Raw genomic sequence first — 19,098 nt, 5'->3', positions numbered from 1 at the left:
AATCTCTTGTCCCAGAAATTCTCCTAGGCCAAGGTCATCACAGAAGAGAATAATCAAAAATTAAGAACTCTTTAAGGGAAGGTGTACACTGCAATAGGTGGGTTATGACGGGCAGCCCATAGCATTCAGTAGCCAAGGACAGTCATAGCTCATGTTCTGCTGCTCAGCAAATGCCAACTCCCTTGTACTAAGAACTAGAAAGTTCCATATCTGAGATGACAGTCACACAAATCCCAATTCTGCAGTAGTATTAGAGAAACTTTTAGCAAGCCAAATACTAAAGAAAAGAACAAGGTAACTCAGAAAGAGACTCTAGTCTGAAACGTAAGGGAGGTTGGATCAGAGTGGCAAATAGCTCCACAAAGGTGATTAAAACATCTGCAAGAAAAGTAGCAGTAATCTCCTGTCCATACATGCCCCAGTTTATAATTGAAGAGTAATATTTATGCTCATATTGTTCCTCTTTCAATCTCAGAAAATATTACTTTGTATTATTATTCATACATCATACTAAAAGCAAGTGGATTTTATGAGCAAAGGCAGTATCAGATAATAGCCGTAGTACTGAGATAAAATTATCTTCCTTAAAGGTTTGATTGAGCTTATCTAAAAATGTTGATCTCAAAATAAATCACAAGCATTGATCTCATGCAAGAATAACATGATTTTAAAGTTCAAACTGAAGAGAAGAAGGGAAAAATCCTCTACGTGATGACTAGACTTGTGATTCAGTTAGCAGAACACATTTAAGGCTAGATGATCAACAGATAATAGGGAAGTCATCTTTATAGACCCTGTGTCAATTTTAGATCATCGACTATATACAACTGAAAAATAGTGACATGTTATATCCTAAAACAGTGCCCCTCATAAGGCAATTAACAAAAGTCTAGTTATGTGTCCTAAAGATATCCATTTACAGTTAAAGCATCATGATCACCACCACCAGAAATGCCTGGTTTCAATAAATTTTAGTGGCATTCAATTGAAATTCATTTTCCACAACTGGAATGTAAATCATTAATAGTTTCCTACAGTGTAGAAGCTTCTAAATGAAACCTCATTCTAATGTGTTTGTCAGAGACTGCTAAATACATTGAAGTAGCTCATGATGTATATATAAAGCATCTCACATCCCACATACTCGCAGGTTCATCCACAAAACTGAGGACATGATTTTAGCAGTTTGTTAACATATTGTGATTTTGTTTAGAACTTGTTCTACCCTTCTAGTTATGAGATTTCTACTCTTGTTGCCTATCTTTCCTGTAAAAAATAAACAGAACATACACTCTTACATTTTACTATTTTATATTTTTCTTAAAGAGGTAAGATTGTGCTTGCCTTTCTTAACACAATTCTAAACAACATTAACTGATTCTAACATTATGAAAAATAACTTTGAGATATTCTGGAGGGACTTGGAGATTTTTCATTCTTGAAGGTATTTAAGATCCTTGAAACCTGGCTCTAAGTGAGCCTGCTTGAGCAGTAGTGATGGACTGGATGCCTTTTGGAGGTGCCTTCCAACCTTAACAATTCTGTGATTCTATAATTCATTATGATTTACAGCAATATCTCCTACTAGATGGAAAACCATGGTTTTCTTGTTTACTGATTGTTTACTGATTAGTCCCCTTCAAAATTAAGAAACAGAAGAGGATTTTTCTCTTTTTTTTTTACACATAGATACCATTGTTTCTGGGATAACCGGAAACTGACTTGGATTGATTATCAAACAGTTTTGATAAATGATAACTTATTACCATTTTTTGCCTTAGAATGTCAACTGAATCCAAAGCATGACAAATTTGTTTCTTCCCCTCTGACCTGAAGTGTATACCTGACCAGAACAAGCATTCAAACACTACTAACAAAATGTCAGTTATCTTCACTAAAAGGCTATTTGTGATTATGAAAGAGTACCTATCTCATAGCAGAAGATATTTTTTCATCAAATACAGTTCCCAGCACCTTCAATACACAAACATTTTCAATATGCACCCTAATCCTTAATTGTTCATATAAAAGATGCAAAGTTGCTCATAAAGTATGCAGACTTCTCACCTAATTGCAGCATGATCTCACTAATTTAGTCCTCAATTTCCCCCTACTCAAAACTTTCATAATTCACTGTTTTCCATATCTTGTTATCTATTTTTTCATCCTCAAAAAATGGGGGAAAGACAAAGGCATATTCATTAGCAAGATCCTTAGCTGTACAGATTTTAATTCTGTTTAAAGGCAAACAGGCCAGAAGGTGAAATACAAGAGCATACATTTGAAACAGGATGGAACTTTTCTTCCTTTTGATCAGCACAGGAAGAAGCATGACAGCAATCAAGGTAGGAGACCTTGCAATAAAAGAAAATTAAACATGCACAAGGGAAATGCAGAATATTCCTGTAAATTGCTTTATAAACCAAAATCTTCCCTAAATAGATGACTTGATAGCTCCAAATCCGGTTCAATGACATACAGATGATTGAAGAAGCAAATAAAATCCAGCTCTCTCATGTGGGTAAGCCTCTGAAAAACGGTGTATTTAAATCAGCAAGCTTCCCCACAATTGGACCATAACTACAAAAATAACCTTCTCCAGACTCTCAAAACTATTAAGATACTTTTAACTCTGAGTGTGAAGTCACTTGGTTTCTAAGACCTACTAAAGCACAGAATTACTCACTCTTGATAGGGGTTGGGAGAAAGGGTCCAAATAAAACCAAGTTCAGTTTTTATCACTAGAACTGAATATAGAAGAGAGCAGACATCTAAGTGTCTGAGTGTTACCTTCCAAATCTTACAGGCAATTCTAATCTTACATGAAGTGCGCAAGTTTGTCTCAAAGCAGGTTATCTAGACTGCATAGCAAATGAAGCAATAGAAACTAGAATTTATTTCACAGGCTAATGTCAACTGCCTAACAGGCAATCAAGTCATGGAAATTCACTAAAAGATCCAAAGCTTATCTTTAAAATATAAACAAATTCCAGGACTTGATGAAAATGCATTTAACTTCAAACATTTCATCTTATGTGTCACTCTTCACTGTTAAAATACTGAAGAAAAAGAGAGAGGGTGCTGTAAAAAGCCATTAATAGTACATTTTGATTATTTGTGTACTCAGCTGTTGAGCCCATTGTCTGTCCCACACCACTTCAAAATAAGATTAGTACCAAATGCAGCACTAAACTCATGGCATGCTTGTGGAAACAAAAGCACTAATTAGACTGCCTGAAACAAGCATCAGGAGAGGTAGACATGGGATCTTGTGATGGCTTTTCTAAAATTCACCACATGGGATGTTTGTTTGGGTACAGCATAGAATGAGTTTTATGCACCTTATACTTTTAAAGTCCTAGACCTATTAATTGAAGCCCTCTAATATATTTCCTATGTGCAATCTACATTCTATCTCTGTGAGAACAATAAAATTAATTTATTTTCAAAATTCTACCTTTTCTCTATTTACAAAATTTTCACATTTTTCATTTTGATTTTTTAATACCATGCTAATATTTAAGAAATAATAGCAAAGGGGTTTTTTTAATTCTTGAAATGAAGTGAAAATCAGAAGTACAAAACTGAGAAACAAGGGCATACAGCTTAGAATTAATCTGATACGTGAATAAGTGTTTAAATTACACCAACAAGTAAAAAAGGTTAAAGTGCAGAGTAACTAACAACTATAACAGAACACAAAAAGCCATAGGAAAAGATACTATAAATACACTAGAAAAGGAGAATAAATTAAAATACTACATCATGTCATATTACAGTATTACATCAAAGAGAAGGAAAACAAGTAAGAGATGATACAAAGAATTCCCAGTGTTCAATACTTTCCCTGCTTCAATCTTTGCCAAAAAAAAAAAAAAATCAATTGCAGCCAGATGCTTAACAGTAGCGGTTTTAAGAGGAAAAACTGCAAGCCAGACAAGGGAAGCTGAAAGATATGTTGGTGATTTAAATACGTTCAAGTTAGCAGACTCTTGTGAAACTCACTCTAAAGCATTTAACTGAAGAAACCTCTAATCCATTAGCAACTGTCTCTCAGGAACATAGAGGACAGAAAAGGGCAAATACATATCTTTTAAAAAGAAAAAGAGAAGATGTGGGGAACTACCAACCACCGAGTCTAAATCAGACAACAGCAAGAATCATAGACAAAATTGTTAAATAAATTATGTATCAACATCTAATGGAATAGAAAGGTGATAAGAATGAGCTGACATGAATTTATCGAGAACGAATCATATCAAATTAGTCTAATTGCATTCTCAATTGGGAAACTTGCCTAGTGGATAAGAGGAAGAAGCAGATGCAAAATACTCCAGCTTTTAGACTCTGTTTACTATCCTAGATTATGCTTCAGTGAAAAAAAATTAGAGAATTACAATCTACGTGAAAACACTGCAAGGTAGAATAACATCTGGTGGGGAAAAAACACACTTACTGAGTATCTTTCAAGGGCTGGTTGTCAGATCTGAAATGGGATCATGAAGAGGTCTGACAATATTTCCATTAATGATCTGGATGAAGAAATAGAGAGCACATTCATGAAAGTGAATTATCACTTATTATCATGCTGCGAGTGATTTAAAGCACTCTGGGGGATGGGATTCAAATTCCATATTATCTTGACAAACCACCAGAAAGCATCAAGTACTAGCAAGAAACAGTGAAGAATGTTTCATTTATGAAGTAACTATGAAAAACAGCCTCCAACAATGGTGATCAGGTACATTCAACCAGTCCAAGTGTAGGACCCAGAAGAGCTGAAGTTTTCCACTCCAGTTAGAAAACTGTGGGGCAAGGAGAGGTACAGAATGCTGCAAAATTTATTTTAGATATAAGGAAGTATAGGTATTGTTCTAGGTAAAAGTGGAAACTTCACAATATTCTGAAGGAAAGACAAAGATGTAGGACTGAAGAGTGGATTTAGGCGTTAATTACTGAACTTTCACATCTGATTGGTTTGTGTCTCCAGAGAGTGACTAAATAACCCTTTCTGAAATTCAAAATAATTGTTTCTGTATCTGTATATACCTTCCCTACAAGTCTCTAAAGCACAAAAGCTTGAAACCTACACTCACATCCATCACAGTCAGGCAATAGTTAGGCTGCAAATAAGAGATGTTGAGCAGAGTTGGTTTAGCTTGCTACAGGCAGATAGACTAATTTACTAGAAAAGTATTTCAAAAATCTCCATAACTATACCACTATAATACAAGTTCGAAAATTGCTCAGAATATAATTGTGGTGATCAACCTAAAACATGTGGGAGAGTGTGATTTGGGAAAACTAGTTTTGGATATTTGGTACAATTTGGAAAAATGCTAAATCTCAAAATTCTTTACAAAACAAATCTTCCATTCCTCATTTAGCTCTATCTCTGACCTCACTATCTGTAAATTCTCCAGTGAATCAAGAACTGCCAGGAATAAAAACTTAATGAAAGAAGGAATAAACGTTTCTCACACAAGAATCTCCCAGATCATGCCACATCTAGTTTTCATGTACAGTTTCATACTTTAAAAATTGTTAGCAGTATTTGCTCCCACAAATGTATTTCAGAATTCTCTTCTACAGGAAAGAAAGCAAAAGGAAAAGAAAAAAAAAAGAAAAGAAAAAAAGAAAAATAAGAGCAGCTATCTCTGATTATATCCAGTAATCCTCAGAGCATTACAATACTGTTTACGGGATAATATATGGGGTTTATTATGAAATAACTGTATTTCATGTTTCTGAATATTTATTTGAGATGCTTTAAAATATTTTAATTTCTTTTGAAAACTAGAAGGTCAAAGAAATCAAGGATACAAAACAGCTAAATATTTTTCAATAACAGGTCTGAACTCCATCAATGAGGTAAAGGTCATACAAAGGTTAATCCCATTTAACTACCACACAAAGGAGCAATCTCCCTGCTGCATGTTCCCACCATTTTCATTGAACCAGCCTCTTGTGTTGATCTCTTTATAAGCTAATTCAGCTCAGTAAGCTGGCAGAAAACTAATGTAAGAAAAAAAAGTGCAGGGGGGTTGTTTCAGTTTCCAGGAGAGCTCCTGAATTATCTCAGATAATCTGTATACCTTATCAATGGGAGTGTAACTGCTGATGTCAATGACCTTGGTCTTCATTGAATAGAAGACCAATTTCCTGAAATATATACTTCCAAATTACAATTCAGGCCGCATGGTTACATTAAGAAACTAAAATCAAACAACTTACTGCGAGACAGATTCTCAAGGGCTTTTCCAAGCTTTTTGCTCTCTTGAAGAATATGATTTAGTTCATCAAAATCATGGTTCTCCGGTTTTGTCTTCCAATCCCATTTAGGATGCTCTATTGACCTTGGCACTAAATATACACAGATATATAGATGAAGTTTAGATTTGGTACTTCACACTCCTACAGTAGAAAAAAATCTGCACAGTGAATTTACAAGCTCAAGTATCTTCGGTGGAAATTATTTAACTATCCTTTACTTTAACTGCTGGAAATACTTCCTTTGGTCAATGTGAAGTAAAAGTATCTATGAACAAATGCATAACTGAATTATTCTTGCAACTGAATGAATTGGTAAACAGGATAATTAACATTTAATAATTGAATTATTACTAAGGCAATTTAAAAAATGTATTTAAACTATTGCACATGATGGTATTTCATTTACAACAAAATAGAATTGTGTGGCCTAAGGGTCAATAAGAAAAAACATCAAAACAAAAATGAGTAACTGGCTTTCCTAGTTATTTTATCAAGAATCAAAAAAAGTATTTTAGATATAGCTTCAAAACAACATTTTTCTTTTTCAAAAATATCATAAAGTGTAACACATTTCATAAAAAACAGTGAAACAAAGTAAGTCCTTATCATTCATGTTGTACAGCCTCTAATCTTCATTTCACTACCTAAACAAACTCAGCCTTTGGGAAGTACAGACCTGAGCTTATAATCTGCTGCTCATTATCTATAACCAAAGCCTTTAATTTTGAAATAACACTATCTCAATTGCTAAGTTTACCTACAACGAAGAGGAGTGTCTGAGATATGTAGAACACACAATGAACAGAGCTTCACTGAACAATGTGAACATTTTGAACAATTTGTAGAAATGAAAACAAAAACAATGCTGTTTCTAGAACTGCAGTTTAACATGTTCTTTTTGCCAGTGTTCAGAAGTAAGTGAGCTTCTGTTTTGCCATGAAATGCAACAGTTGGGTTTTCTCCAAACACAGCATTACCATACAGGTATGAAGATGATGATGTATAGTCCACCTTTTCACCAGAAAGGACGAGTTCTATTTTTACCAACCACCATTTACCACTCACTTAAAAATAACTTCAAAGAAAAGCCTAAAATATGTAATATATCCTCGCCAGCTTCTAAATTGTTGTTTACTATTTTGACAGCTGTCAACTAATGTATGCTTATAAACATCATTTTCACTACATGCTAAGAAGACAACTAACAGACTCCTACAGATTGTGCTAAAAAGGTGGTTTTGTGATAATTTGGAACTTCAGAGTGCTTTTAGACATCAAGTCTGAAAGCTATTACAAAATGTTTTAAATAACTGGATATTGAAATTTGCCTTAATGCTGACTTCTCTCTGTGTGAATATAGAATCTGCTCCACTTGGCATCAACTTCAACTTTCCCTTGTGGAGTTAAGACAATAGTCACCTTTTCCAGGTAAAGAAACGGGACAAAGTTATGTTCAAGTCTTTCTTTCAAAAATTACATGATTCTACCTCTTGCACCAACTCCATAAACCAACTCATCTTCAAAACAGGTATCTATAGAGTCTGACAATCCAGAGTATATCCTGATCTGTAGCACTCAGAACCTGGAACCTGACTATTAGGGAAGTTAATATATTAGACTGCAATTACAGACATTCTCAAAGACAGAAGACAAAAGAGACATTTAAAAAGACCTACAGAGATAAGAATTGAAGGAAAAGGACACAAGAACCCTCAATAAGGAGAAGGAAAGAGAGAAGCAAGTTGGAGTGTCAGAGTCTTGTTCTGCTCTGTGCTTAAAAAAGGCAAGTAATATATTTCCTTCTCAGGACAATGGAAATAATGAGTTACAGTGGCTCCCAGTAAATACATACAGGCTTTAAGGTATTAAAATATGTGCAGTCTCTACTCAGATGATCAGCTTGTAATTTCTGTTGATACTTAAAAATTTCAAAGATTATTTTATAATTCCCTGGTTTAAGAACTGCTAAGTCCAAAGTTACATAAATTCTTGTGCAACAAAAATTGACTCCATTCACAGACCGTAGCATGTGCAAATTAAACAGCACAACTTCAGCATTTTTCATCCTTTTTTTTCTTATTTACAGAAAACAAAATATTCCACCTAGTATTTTTCAAAACTATTGCTAACTGTGAATATAAATTTTTAATAAACTGGAAAATAAATTCTATAAAGAGTTCTATCTATTTTCACCCACCTTTGTTTTACATTGAGGTCACATGCTCCTTTTGAGGCCTTTTGCAGTCATCTTACCGTCACCCTTCTGTGTGCTAACAATATATTCTACAGCATCACTCAGTAACAGTATGACAGACTTTTCTTTCTATGTTTATGCTGAACTTAGCACATCAAAAAAATCTCACAGTACCACCAGAATACAAACAGGAAACAACTTAATATAGTAAAACCATATAAAAAGATAACTGAACCTTGGAGCTTCCAGGTTGCAGAAGATTTCCACAAGCCGGAATTTGATACCATATCAGTTTGAAACAAAACCAATTTTTCAAATTAAACCATACAATATTGAAGCAAAATTTGTCATGGGACAGAAGCTGGATGAACTAAATGTAAGTTCTACTTGACAGTTGTGGAGCTTCTAGGATCAGCAACTGCCAAGTATATGGATCAACTCACATCAGGTGAGAAAGAAAGTCTCAAGACTCTTGTTCTTGAAAAGTAGAGACACTTGCTCAAGACAGTGATCTGGTTGCTAATTTCAGAGAAATGTCTGACAAACACAGGAAGCTTGGACTGCAGCTCACTAGATGGATAGTGGGAAATCAGTCAAAACCATGATGGAAATTTACTTTTCATGCTGGTGTACAATCAGCTGTGCTCTACTGAGCCATTCTATACTTCAGTGAAAAGATATGCTTCAAAATAGATATGCTGTAATGAATTATTTCTATGTTTCAATACAGTTTGTTTCAGCAAGGATTTGTCTCATTCTGAGGAATCAAAACAGAGGGGGAAGTTCAACAGAATTTGAACTGACTAAAATTTTGTATTACTTCTAGAGAAGATGTAGTTCTTCCTACTTACCCAGTCTTTCAAATAATGAATAAAACAATAATGAACTAAAACAATATCTATTTACTAGCATCATGTGTCACACGTCTGTTCTTTCAAGTTCATTTTCTTCTTGCTTACAGATTTTTTTCAGAATATAAACTTGTATCTTCTCAGCTGTGGGATCAACAAGCACTGGTAATTTTCAAATGAATGGCTTTGTTGGACGCATTCAGAACCGTACAAATACCACATGACCCTTCGTAGGAATATTTTCAAATATGCGATCCTCCTCTATGCATGAAATCTGTCATTAATCATTTACATGCCTGTGTCACTATACACTTAGCAAAATCCTTTCATTATACTCTGACCTTAATCTTTATTATGCCCACTCATTCCACAAAATCTTATCAGTAATTTCAAATCTCTTATCACATTACTCATCTCAACCTCATCTTTGTTATTTGAAAGATTTATTTAACACTTCCTCTTGAAATTATTTGCCTACAAGTCAGATGTATTACATCTACATTGTAGCATTTGTATTGAATGATGTAGACCTTCCCGTTATGGAGCTGGGAATTCATTATCTCATTTTAGGAGACTGGACAGATACAGTTGCCAGTATTTCTGATTTTTTGGTGGTGTGCCCTGGCCATAAACGCACATTAGATTAATTCACAATCGTGTTATGAATTCTGCCATAAATCAGCACACCTTTATTTTCTACTGGATGATGGTTCAAGATCAGTACTGGTTTTGTCTACCCATACAAGACTTTTCAATGCATGATTTGCAGACAAAATCAGACAAGTTGCTCATTAAATCCAACATTTCATTAATGCATTTTATGACCATCTTACATCTCAAAGAACAAAAATATGTATAATATAATTGAGCGCAAAATTACTCATGCATTTAAATCTAGTAATAGCATTCAGATTTGAATTCTTTGGTGATAAATCCAAACTGGCTTACATATGTCTTTAGTTACTGCTTTAGATACTACAACATAGTATCTGGATATTAAAAGGCTAAAAGATTGATGGCCTACAGTCCTAGACTGACCGAGAGCAACTAGAAGCACACAACATTGTACTTGCATGTGGGATGTGATGAGAATGCTGAAATGAAGCAGCATGAAAGGATAATCTGTGATCTGATTTGATATGGAGGTGGTGAAGAGATCAACCTACTTTGCCTAAAAGTAGCTAGCTGGGAAACAAAAATCTGTTTCACAAACTAGTTTGAAATTTCCAAATTTGTTTTTCTTCAGATACAGACTGTGATTATTTAAACATTGAATTTATATACCCACAAACACCCCTAGCTCCAAGCTTCTTCCTTGCCAGACAACAGCAGCTTCTGCTTAACTCTGGTTTTGCACACACCAAACAAGTGGTCAGACGGCTTAGATATTAACACTTGTGTGCTCCAGGTGCACCTGAGATCATAACAGGCAGGTGAGAGTGCAGGAATTTTTCCAGTAAAAAAGTTGAAAGCATAAGGAAGAGACATTTGTGCAGGAATAACCTGCACACTGCAGTCAACATCACTCTACTGAAGGAGAAAATATATTTCCCAATTAAATAAATCAAATACTCCCATGTTCTCAAAGATTCATATTAAATGACAGTTCTGAATAAATGTGCAAGTACGGGATCATTCGAACCAGACAGTCACAAGACACCAAGTCTGAAACAGAACATAATAGAACTGATCGACTCCATTAAATTTTGGGTTTGTTTTGGCAGTTTGGGGGGTGCGTTTTTGGATTTTTGAGTGTGAGGATTTGTTATTTTCTTTTAAACACAAATCTGAGAGTAAATCTTTAGGTCTCAGCTGGTCCAAAACTTTCTGTTTCTCAGATGAGTCCTTACTACCTCTTTGGAGATGCTTTGGGAAAAAACAAGTGCAAGAGGTAGAAGCTGAAGACACAAAACAAATGGAATATAGTGTGCACATCTGGACATAATTCATTCTAAACACTCTTGCTCATCTGTGTAGTTGAAGGGGTACATGGTACTGCTGATTTTGGCATAAACCAAAAGGAAAGAAATGTCAAAAGAATATTTAGAAAATTAATCTATATATACAGATTATATCTATATCTATAGAGTAATATAAGAATATTAAACTATTTAGCAGAAAGTAAGAGAAACAAGATATGGTAAAAAGGCACATGTCTGAAACCAACCTCTGTGATAGCAACTAAAACAAAATGTAGTTCAAATACACAAAGTATTTTCAAAATATTGTAGACATAACTAATTGCAGGCGTAAGTAAGGAAAACAATAGGATTAATTAAAATTTAAATAAACCAGTGTTATGGAAAAAAAAATGGAAGTGCATAAACAACAAAGCATGGAAGCAGAGGATAATTAGGCCGGAAAGGACCTCTTCTAGACTGACCTGGTGCCCAAGACTGGTCCACTGAGGGCAAGTTGCTCAGACTGTTCAGTTCAGTTTTAAATATACCCTGTGATGGCAATTCCACAGGTTCTCTGGACAACCTGCTCCACTGTTTGACTGCCCTTGCAGTATAATTTTTGTTTCCTCTTATCCTTTCACTAAACACTATTGACAAATCTGACTATGCCTTCTCATCCATTCTCCAGCATATTAGTTGATGGTAATAATGAAATCTCCCCTGAGCTTTCATTTCTTCAGTATGACCAAACCAATTTCCTTCAGCCTTTTCTTGTCCATCACATGTTCCAACCCTGTCATCATCTTGGTGGACCTCCACAGGACTTGCTCCAGTACACCACTGTTTCTCACAATGTACTTCAGATGCCACCTCAAAAACAAACACTGCTGGCTCTACTCTTGCTACTGCAGTCTGGTATGCAGGTCATCTTCTGCACTGCATGAGCACATAACCACAGCTGGTTTGTATTCCAAGTCCTTGTCCATCAGCATGCCACATCTTTTTCTGAGAAGGTACTTTCTAGACACACACATCCCAGTTTATACTGTTGCTCAGGGTTATTCCATCCATGATGTAGGATTTTGAATTTGCCTGTGTTGAACTTCAAGAGGCTCCTCTCAGCCCATTCCTCGGTCCTATCCCTCTGAATAGCAGTCCTACTATCCAGAATACCAATAACTTCCCACAATTTGGTCTCACCTACAAATCTGAGAGAAATACTACCCCATCATCCAAGACATTAGGAAATTCTCCTAAATGGCATCAATCTCAGTAGTAGTACCAGTCCCTTGAGCATGCCATTAAAGACATTAAAGATATACCTTCCAATTGGACTTTGCACTGCTAGTCACAATCCCTTGAATCCACCAGCTGAGTCAACTTTACATACATCATCTTAGTCAGATCATACATCACTTAGTGAGTCCATATCTTATCAATTGAGTCATAAGGGTACTACAGGAAGCTGACAAAGGTTTTGCTAAAGTCATGGTATCAAACATCCATTGTTGTTTCTTTGGTTACAGTGCCAGTTATTTCACCTAAGAGGACAACTGTGTTGATCTGATCAGACATATAGGGTCTCATAAATCCATGCTTGGTGTTCCAAATCACATTTTCCTCCCTGTGACTAGGAACACCTTCCAGGAAAGTTTGTTCAATAATCCTTGCAGAGGGTGAGGTTAGGCTGATCAGACTGCCCTTCCTCAAAACGAATGAGGTATTTGCATTTTTCTAACCATCAGGAGCATCCCACAATCATTATGACCTTTCAATGATGACAGAATGGCCTCAAAATGATATTAGTCTCCTCTTTCAGCACACCTAGAATCAATCCCATGTAGTGCCATGTATTTATGAATACATGGCTGCACTAAGAACACCCCAATTCTACCACTTTTGTACGCAAAGCTGCACTCCCACACACTGTTTCTAGACTTGGGTAGCTTGAGAGTAAGTCTTACCAATTGAAGAGTATTATTAAGTGTCCTTCAGTCCATAAGGACAGATCCTTGACCCCAGTCATCTTATGGATGTATAAAATATTTCCTTGTTTGGCATGAGACCTGACAGTTTAGAATGCCCAACCTCCTCTTTGTCCTTCTAATGTGACAACCTAAGGACCAGCAAGCACAAAACTTGTAGTAGGCACACATTTGAGGGGAGTGATGTGATGTCACCCCCCATCTGGGATAAAGACAGAGAACTCGAGATCTTTAGGAGATGTCATGAAAGCTATTTGAGACATATCACAGAGTCTGAAAAGCAAGCACAGGGCAGAAGGAAGGAACACAGTATGATGACAGGAACATCTCACAATACCTTTTGGCCACTGTTTCTAACAGTGGATATCTATAAATTGCTGTTATCCAGCAAATCTTGAGATTTGCAGATTGAGTGACTATAAGCATTTATTTGAATGTCTCTATTCTCAAAAATAAATTAAAATCCACATGCTTCTTTTGAACAGACTTAAAAAATTCATGTGCCCATTGAGAGGTACAGTGGAATTTATGATCAAATTTGAGTGTTTTTGAAGCAGGGAATATGCTTCATGAAGATGAAACAGATAAGTGTTCCATTTCTAGAAAAAAACAATCCTGAGAAAATCCTGTACAATGGGACACATCTACCTCTAAGATCCATTTTTACTTGTTGCTGTTATTTATTCTCAGTAAAGAATGTTTCATAAACATACAAGACTATGAATCACTCAAAAGCACAGTATTTATATTGCATAAATTTATCATGATTTACTTTACCTATTGCTGTGTACTATTTTGACTTAGTGAGGTCACTAGGCAATATTCCTTTGATTCCTTTGAAGTCTAGACTTTCCCATCTTGCTTTTAGAAGAAAGACAATGAATTTTCTAATGCAGCATACTATATCTCTGTTCTCATCTGGTACACCTAGTCACACTCAGAGTTATAAAGATTTGGCTATTATAAAAATATCAAAAAGCTACAAGAGTCAATAGAAGTAAATATCATTTTTCAATTTAATTTGGAGAAAAATCTTGTACAAACAATTCCCTGCATGCATAACTATATTTATATATGTATGCATATTGTAGATAAATTTATTAGTGAAAAAAACCCAACATTAAGAATCAAGCTTAAAAATTAGATCTATTCAATAGCCAGTACCTAGGAAGCATATCTCATTAAGGCTTGTTGTCTTCATTTTCACTAATTTTTTACAGGTAGCTGACAATATTCTCTTCAGATGTTCTATTTCTACTCCACCTTTTCTTTTAGTGTACATTTAGATTCCTTCAGCAATTCTCAGAACGGCACACCTGCTCTGCTGACACTACTGCCATACCTTGAACAGTATCTGTTCATAATGCATAGTTTTGAATTGCCTGACACACACAAAAAAATCTATTAGGACTAATATCAACAGAACAGATTTTACATGTGCAAAATGGCAATGTAAACTAAAACATCAAACTATAATAAGTATCCAAACACAAAACAGTTGGTGCATGACACCCATATATTAGTCTGGTTTTTAATCAATCTATCTAGAATTCTTTTCTATCTACAGATGACAACACAGGACATTATAAAATATTCATAATTCAAGTGAGATTAAGGTAAGAATCAAACTCTTCTAACACACATATATATATAGACATTTCATCTGCTCACAGTTTGCTTTCCATTTTAAACCTTATCCAAACAAAAAACAGACCACAGGTTGGAAAGTATGCACAAATTACTAATGTAGTGAAACTTTCTTACATGACTTGGACTCCGGTGATGGTGGAGAAATGTTGGACACAGCAAGGTCGCTCTTTGACTTTTTAGGCTTTTTTGCATTTACCTGCCAAGGCTTATCATAACTTCTAAAATCTCTTCTTGCTCCTTTATTTTCTGTTAAAAGAATCAAGTTAGATAATCATAACATTTGTAGGATCATTTTTCAAAGACTTAACAAATAATTAATCAAAAAAAACCCAAGGTATATCAATCCAAATTACAGACAGCTCTTTTTTTTCCCTCTTATTTCTTATTTCTTTTATATTAATTTTATTTATTCCACTTTTTAAGTATTAAAACTTAGAAATTATTATGTTTTTAATTCAAAAAAGTATATTTTTTGTTATGAAAAGGTCGTTAAGGTCCATGTTACGTACATGTTTTACTTCCTGTGTTAAAACTGTGTACTTGATATAAAACGGTTGATTTGTCAGTAAATTAACACTTTGGCTATCAGCAACTATTTAGGCTCTATAGTCAGAAACAAATCATTAGCCAATTTGTAAACACAAAACTAATATTGTAATAGTAGCTAGTACCAGAATAAGAAAACCAAGACTTCTACTTTACAATCAGAGCAGATACTATTTCAGAATATTTTTTTAATGCTTCTGAAGATTTACAATCATAAATTATTCACACTGAAGTTTATAAAGAAGCATAGCATTTTCTCATTAAGGGTTGGGATGATAGGTATATAAAAATATGTATTATTGAAAAAAATACCTCAATAGAAGTTAATCTCAGGCACAAATACACCATGGGAGGAAAAAGGAAAACAAAGGAAAAGGACAGCAAGGGAATCTCTCTCATTGAGACTGGGACTGTTTCCACTCTATAACTCTGATCTATAACTATGATCTATATAATCCTCATCTATACTCCCATGATATATACATAGGCTGAGCTGACAGACAGCAATGTATATCAAAATTCTAATATCTGCTGGACAAACAGAATTTATTCTGCATGCTCAAAACCATAAAGCAGTACCTGTTCAGTAGGTACATGTGCATCCAGGAAATCATGGACATAAATGTGGCAAGATGATACTGGAGACCAGCCCCTTCCAGCACACAGAACATACCTGATGTTTCACTCTCTGCCCAGAGGGCAGCAGATCCAGACAATGTTCTCTGAAGCTGACCACGGTTTCCCTGCTTGGACTGAAGATGATCAATTAGAAATGGGATTGGCTGGTCAGGTGTCTCTGTTATCAGCTTGGTCATCAACTCCTTTAGAAAATTAAACCAAAACAAAAAATTAGTGAGATATTGCACCTAAACTAATCCTGTAATTACCAAAAAAAACCAAGCATTTATAATAGAAATATTTGTTTTCAAATTCGAAGTAAACAGCTGGAACATCAACCTCCTCAAACTACTGCTAGCTCTGTCCTACGAGGTGGTCATATGTGAAGTGTTCTCAGCCTATACAGGCTCTTATCCACCGGAACATAGGTTAAAAAAGCCAAACTCTACTACCTGTTCGTATTTACCCCAAACAATAATACTGTCCATTTATCCACTCAGAACCAGCACCTCTTCAGAGCTGCAAGTAGCTCTTCTCTGACCATACACCCAAGTTTCTTATTGGAAATTGGAGTGTCAGAAAAGTTTGAGATTTTTTCATCTCATCTAGACTAGATCAATTGTCTGGTTAAAATATGCATTCATATCTGGGAACTCCAATGTCTGATCAAACAGGTAGATGGTTTTTAAAGCAAGTCCTCGAAGATACTATAGTAGAAATAAACAAATTTTTTATTACACTTTTGCAGACACAGATACTAAGCCAATGTCAACAGGAAAGTGTCTTCTATGCCACCCATTGGTATTATCCAGTTGCTGGTCTGCACCTTGGCTGTGCAGGTCTGCAGAAAAAGAAACACCATTATTGCTGCTGGGGTTCTTTCTGGCTTCCTAGGTATGTAACACATTAGGAATCCAGAAAGAAGCTGCGGCTCTGCTCTGCACTTGTGCTCTGAGAGGAAATTAATGACTCAGGGCAGGTGAGGTGACCCTGAAACCCATGTAGTTCTACAGAAGATCTGTGGCTACTGCTGCAAAATGAAAAAAGCTCCACAGAGTAAAAAGCTACAGGAATGTACAGCAAAATGAGAACAAAACAGTAACAAACAAAAAAACAAACAAAAAAACCCTCCCAAAACAACTAAATTATTCAGAGCATATATTCTCTCTTCACCTATCCCCAAGCATAAACCTTAACACAATTTATACACACTTAAGTCTATCCCCACTTCATCTTTTCCACACACTTCCATTTAATAAAAAAATTTTCAAATGTCAGTAGTTACTTAGCATTACCATCAGTTAAGTGTGTTGGGAAAAGATACTTCAGAAGAAGTATACCAAATAGAAGTAAACATGAATCATTGCACACAGGATTATTAAGGCACAGCAAGTTCTCTTTGTCCACAAAATGGAAAAAATATGCCCAATACGGCTTGTGAAGTCACAATCTTCTCTGATGTAATTTTTGATACTTATCCACAGTGAAATGAAAAACCCTGTGTGCTTGGTTTTGAACTGGAACTCCATAGGGAGAAAGTAAGCTACTTACTAATCTTATAATTGTTGAAGCTATGGAGTCTAACTTCATCTAGACTGCCTCTTGCCAAGGTACGAGAAACCCTCCGATACACATCATACAATAAAAATTCAGAAATTGGAGTAATTCATATTTTAGTTGCTTGGCAACACTAATAGCAAATTTTTATTCTTTTCCCTGCCAAAATGCAGAATTAGTGACAATGGAAAGTTGTAATCTAATGCTTATAATGGACCACAATAGCTGTAGAAATTCCACTGCAGAGGATTCTATTACCAAAGGAAAAGCGCCACTCTGTTACTGTTACTTGTTACCAGGCTGACTTGAAATTTAAATAATTTCTCAGAATCACAGTTTGAATTTTTTTTGCTTAAGATACATTGTGATATTAACATAATATTGAAAAAGGTAATACAGAAAAAAGAGAAATTTTAGAATGGCTGCACATCAATATAAGAGAATTTTTGATTGTTGCCATAACTGAGTTGCCTGTAGCAGAAAGAAATGGTCTTTAAGTAAAAGAAACATATATAATAAAACAGATTACAGGACTCCTTACCTCTTCTGAGATGTAGCAATAAACCTAAAGATCAAGGTGATGTGTAATTAGATCCTATTAAAAAGGACCACTTTTTGTACCTACTGTTATACTGATAATAAGACCTGAGTGATACAGAGGTCTGTGCTGTCCCAGATAATAATCATCCTATCCTGAGACAGCAGTTAGAAAATTTAAAAGAACTGTAGAGAGAGGCTACTTTTATCTGGAATAACAAATGTGTTGTACCAATCCTGTATACCTAAAGTAAAAAAAAAAGAAAAAAATATTTAACATTGCTGAAATCCTCATAAACTGAAGAGTGTGAAGTTCAGAAAAAAAAATACTTATTTGTGTAATAAGCCTCAAACTAATTTGCCACAAGCACCCTCAGAATGTCATTAAAAGAAAATGGCAACTTAAAATTAACATAAAGGCAACTCAGGTTACAAAATCGGACATTTAAGGAAGACAAAGCACTTTGCTACAAGTATTCCACTGCAAATGAGGAGAAAATAAATTTTTAGGAATCTGCTTCTCAAGCTGCTTCAAGCACAGTTTGGAAGCAGTCTCAAATTTATCACATTCTATGGAGTTCCTGAACTGTGGACAAGGGATAAAGAACACCTCCACTCCAATAACAATAGCTTCAGACATATATTCTGTGTATATTCACATTCACATGCTGAAGGTGTTATCTCTCTTCCGTATCCTTCTGCCTCACACACTGTCAGAGACATCCCAGAAATATGATCACAGCTCCATGACACTCACTGCCTTTTCCCTACTACCAGTTTCTGACACCCAGTTCATCAAGGGACACAACTCCATCTGCTCAGCTCTCAACCTCTGCTCTTCAAGCTCATGCTTCCTTTGAGGCTTTTGTCATCCCCAGCAAATTGGCAATTACATGGAAATATGCTAGCTGCCTGTGTTCAGTTGCTTGGTTGTGCCATCAGGTGGAAGGGTTTGAAGGGCAAGAAAAGCTAAAATAAAACCAAAC

At 35.3% G+C, this 19,098-nt stretch overlaps 1 protein-coding gene across 1 annotated transcript in view; it reads right to left on the bottom strand.

The window, feature by feature from the left end:
• The window catches only part of C2H8orf34 (chromosome 2 C8orf34 homolog), a 147,693-nt gene that overhangs the window by 107,980 nt on the left and 20,615 nt on the right, over positions 1 to 19,098 (bottom strand). The window contains exons 2-4 of the mRNA XM_058832672.1: positions 16,074 to 16,221; positions 14,969 to 15,100; positions 6,235 to 6,363 (exon numbers count right to left, since the gene is read on the bottom strand). Coding sequence (XP_058688655.1) covers positions 6,235 to 6,363; positions 14,969 to 15,100; positions 16,074 to 16,221 — 409 coding nt within the window. The remainder of the gene's footprint in view (positions 1 to 6,234; positions 6,364 to 14,968; positions 15,101 to 16,073; positions 16,222 to 19,098) is intronic.

This window comes from Poecile atricapillus, chromosome 2, assembly GCF_030490865.1.
Source record: "Poecile atricapillus isolate bPoeAtr1 chromosome 2, bPoeAtr1.hap1, whole genome shotgun sequence".
In the NCBI taxonomy this organism is placed as follows: domain Eukaryota; kingdom Metazoa; phylum Chordata; class Aves; order Passeriformes; family Paridae; genus Poecile; species Poecile atricapillus.
This window is presented reverse-complemented; position numbering and strand designations above follow the sequence as displayed.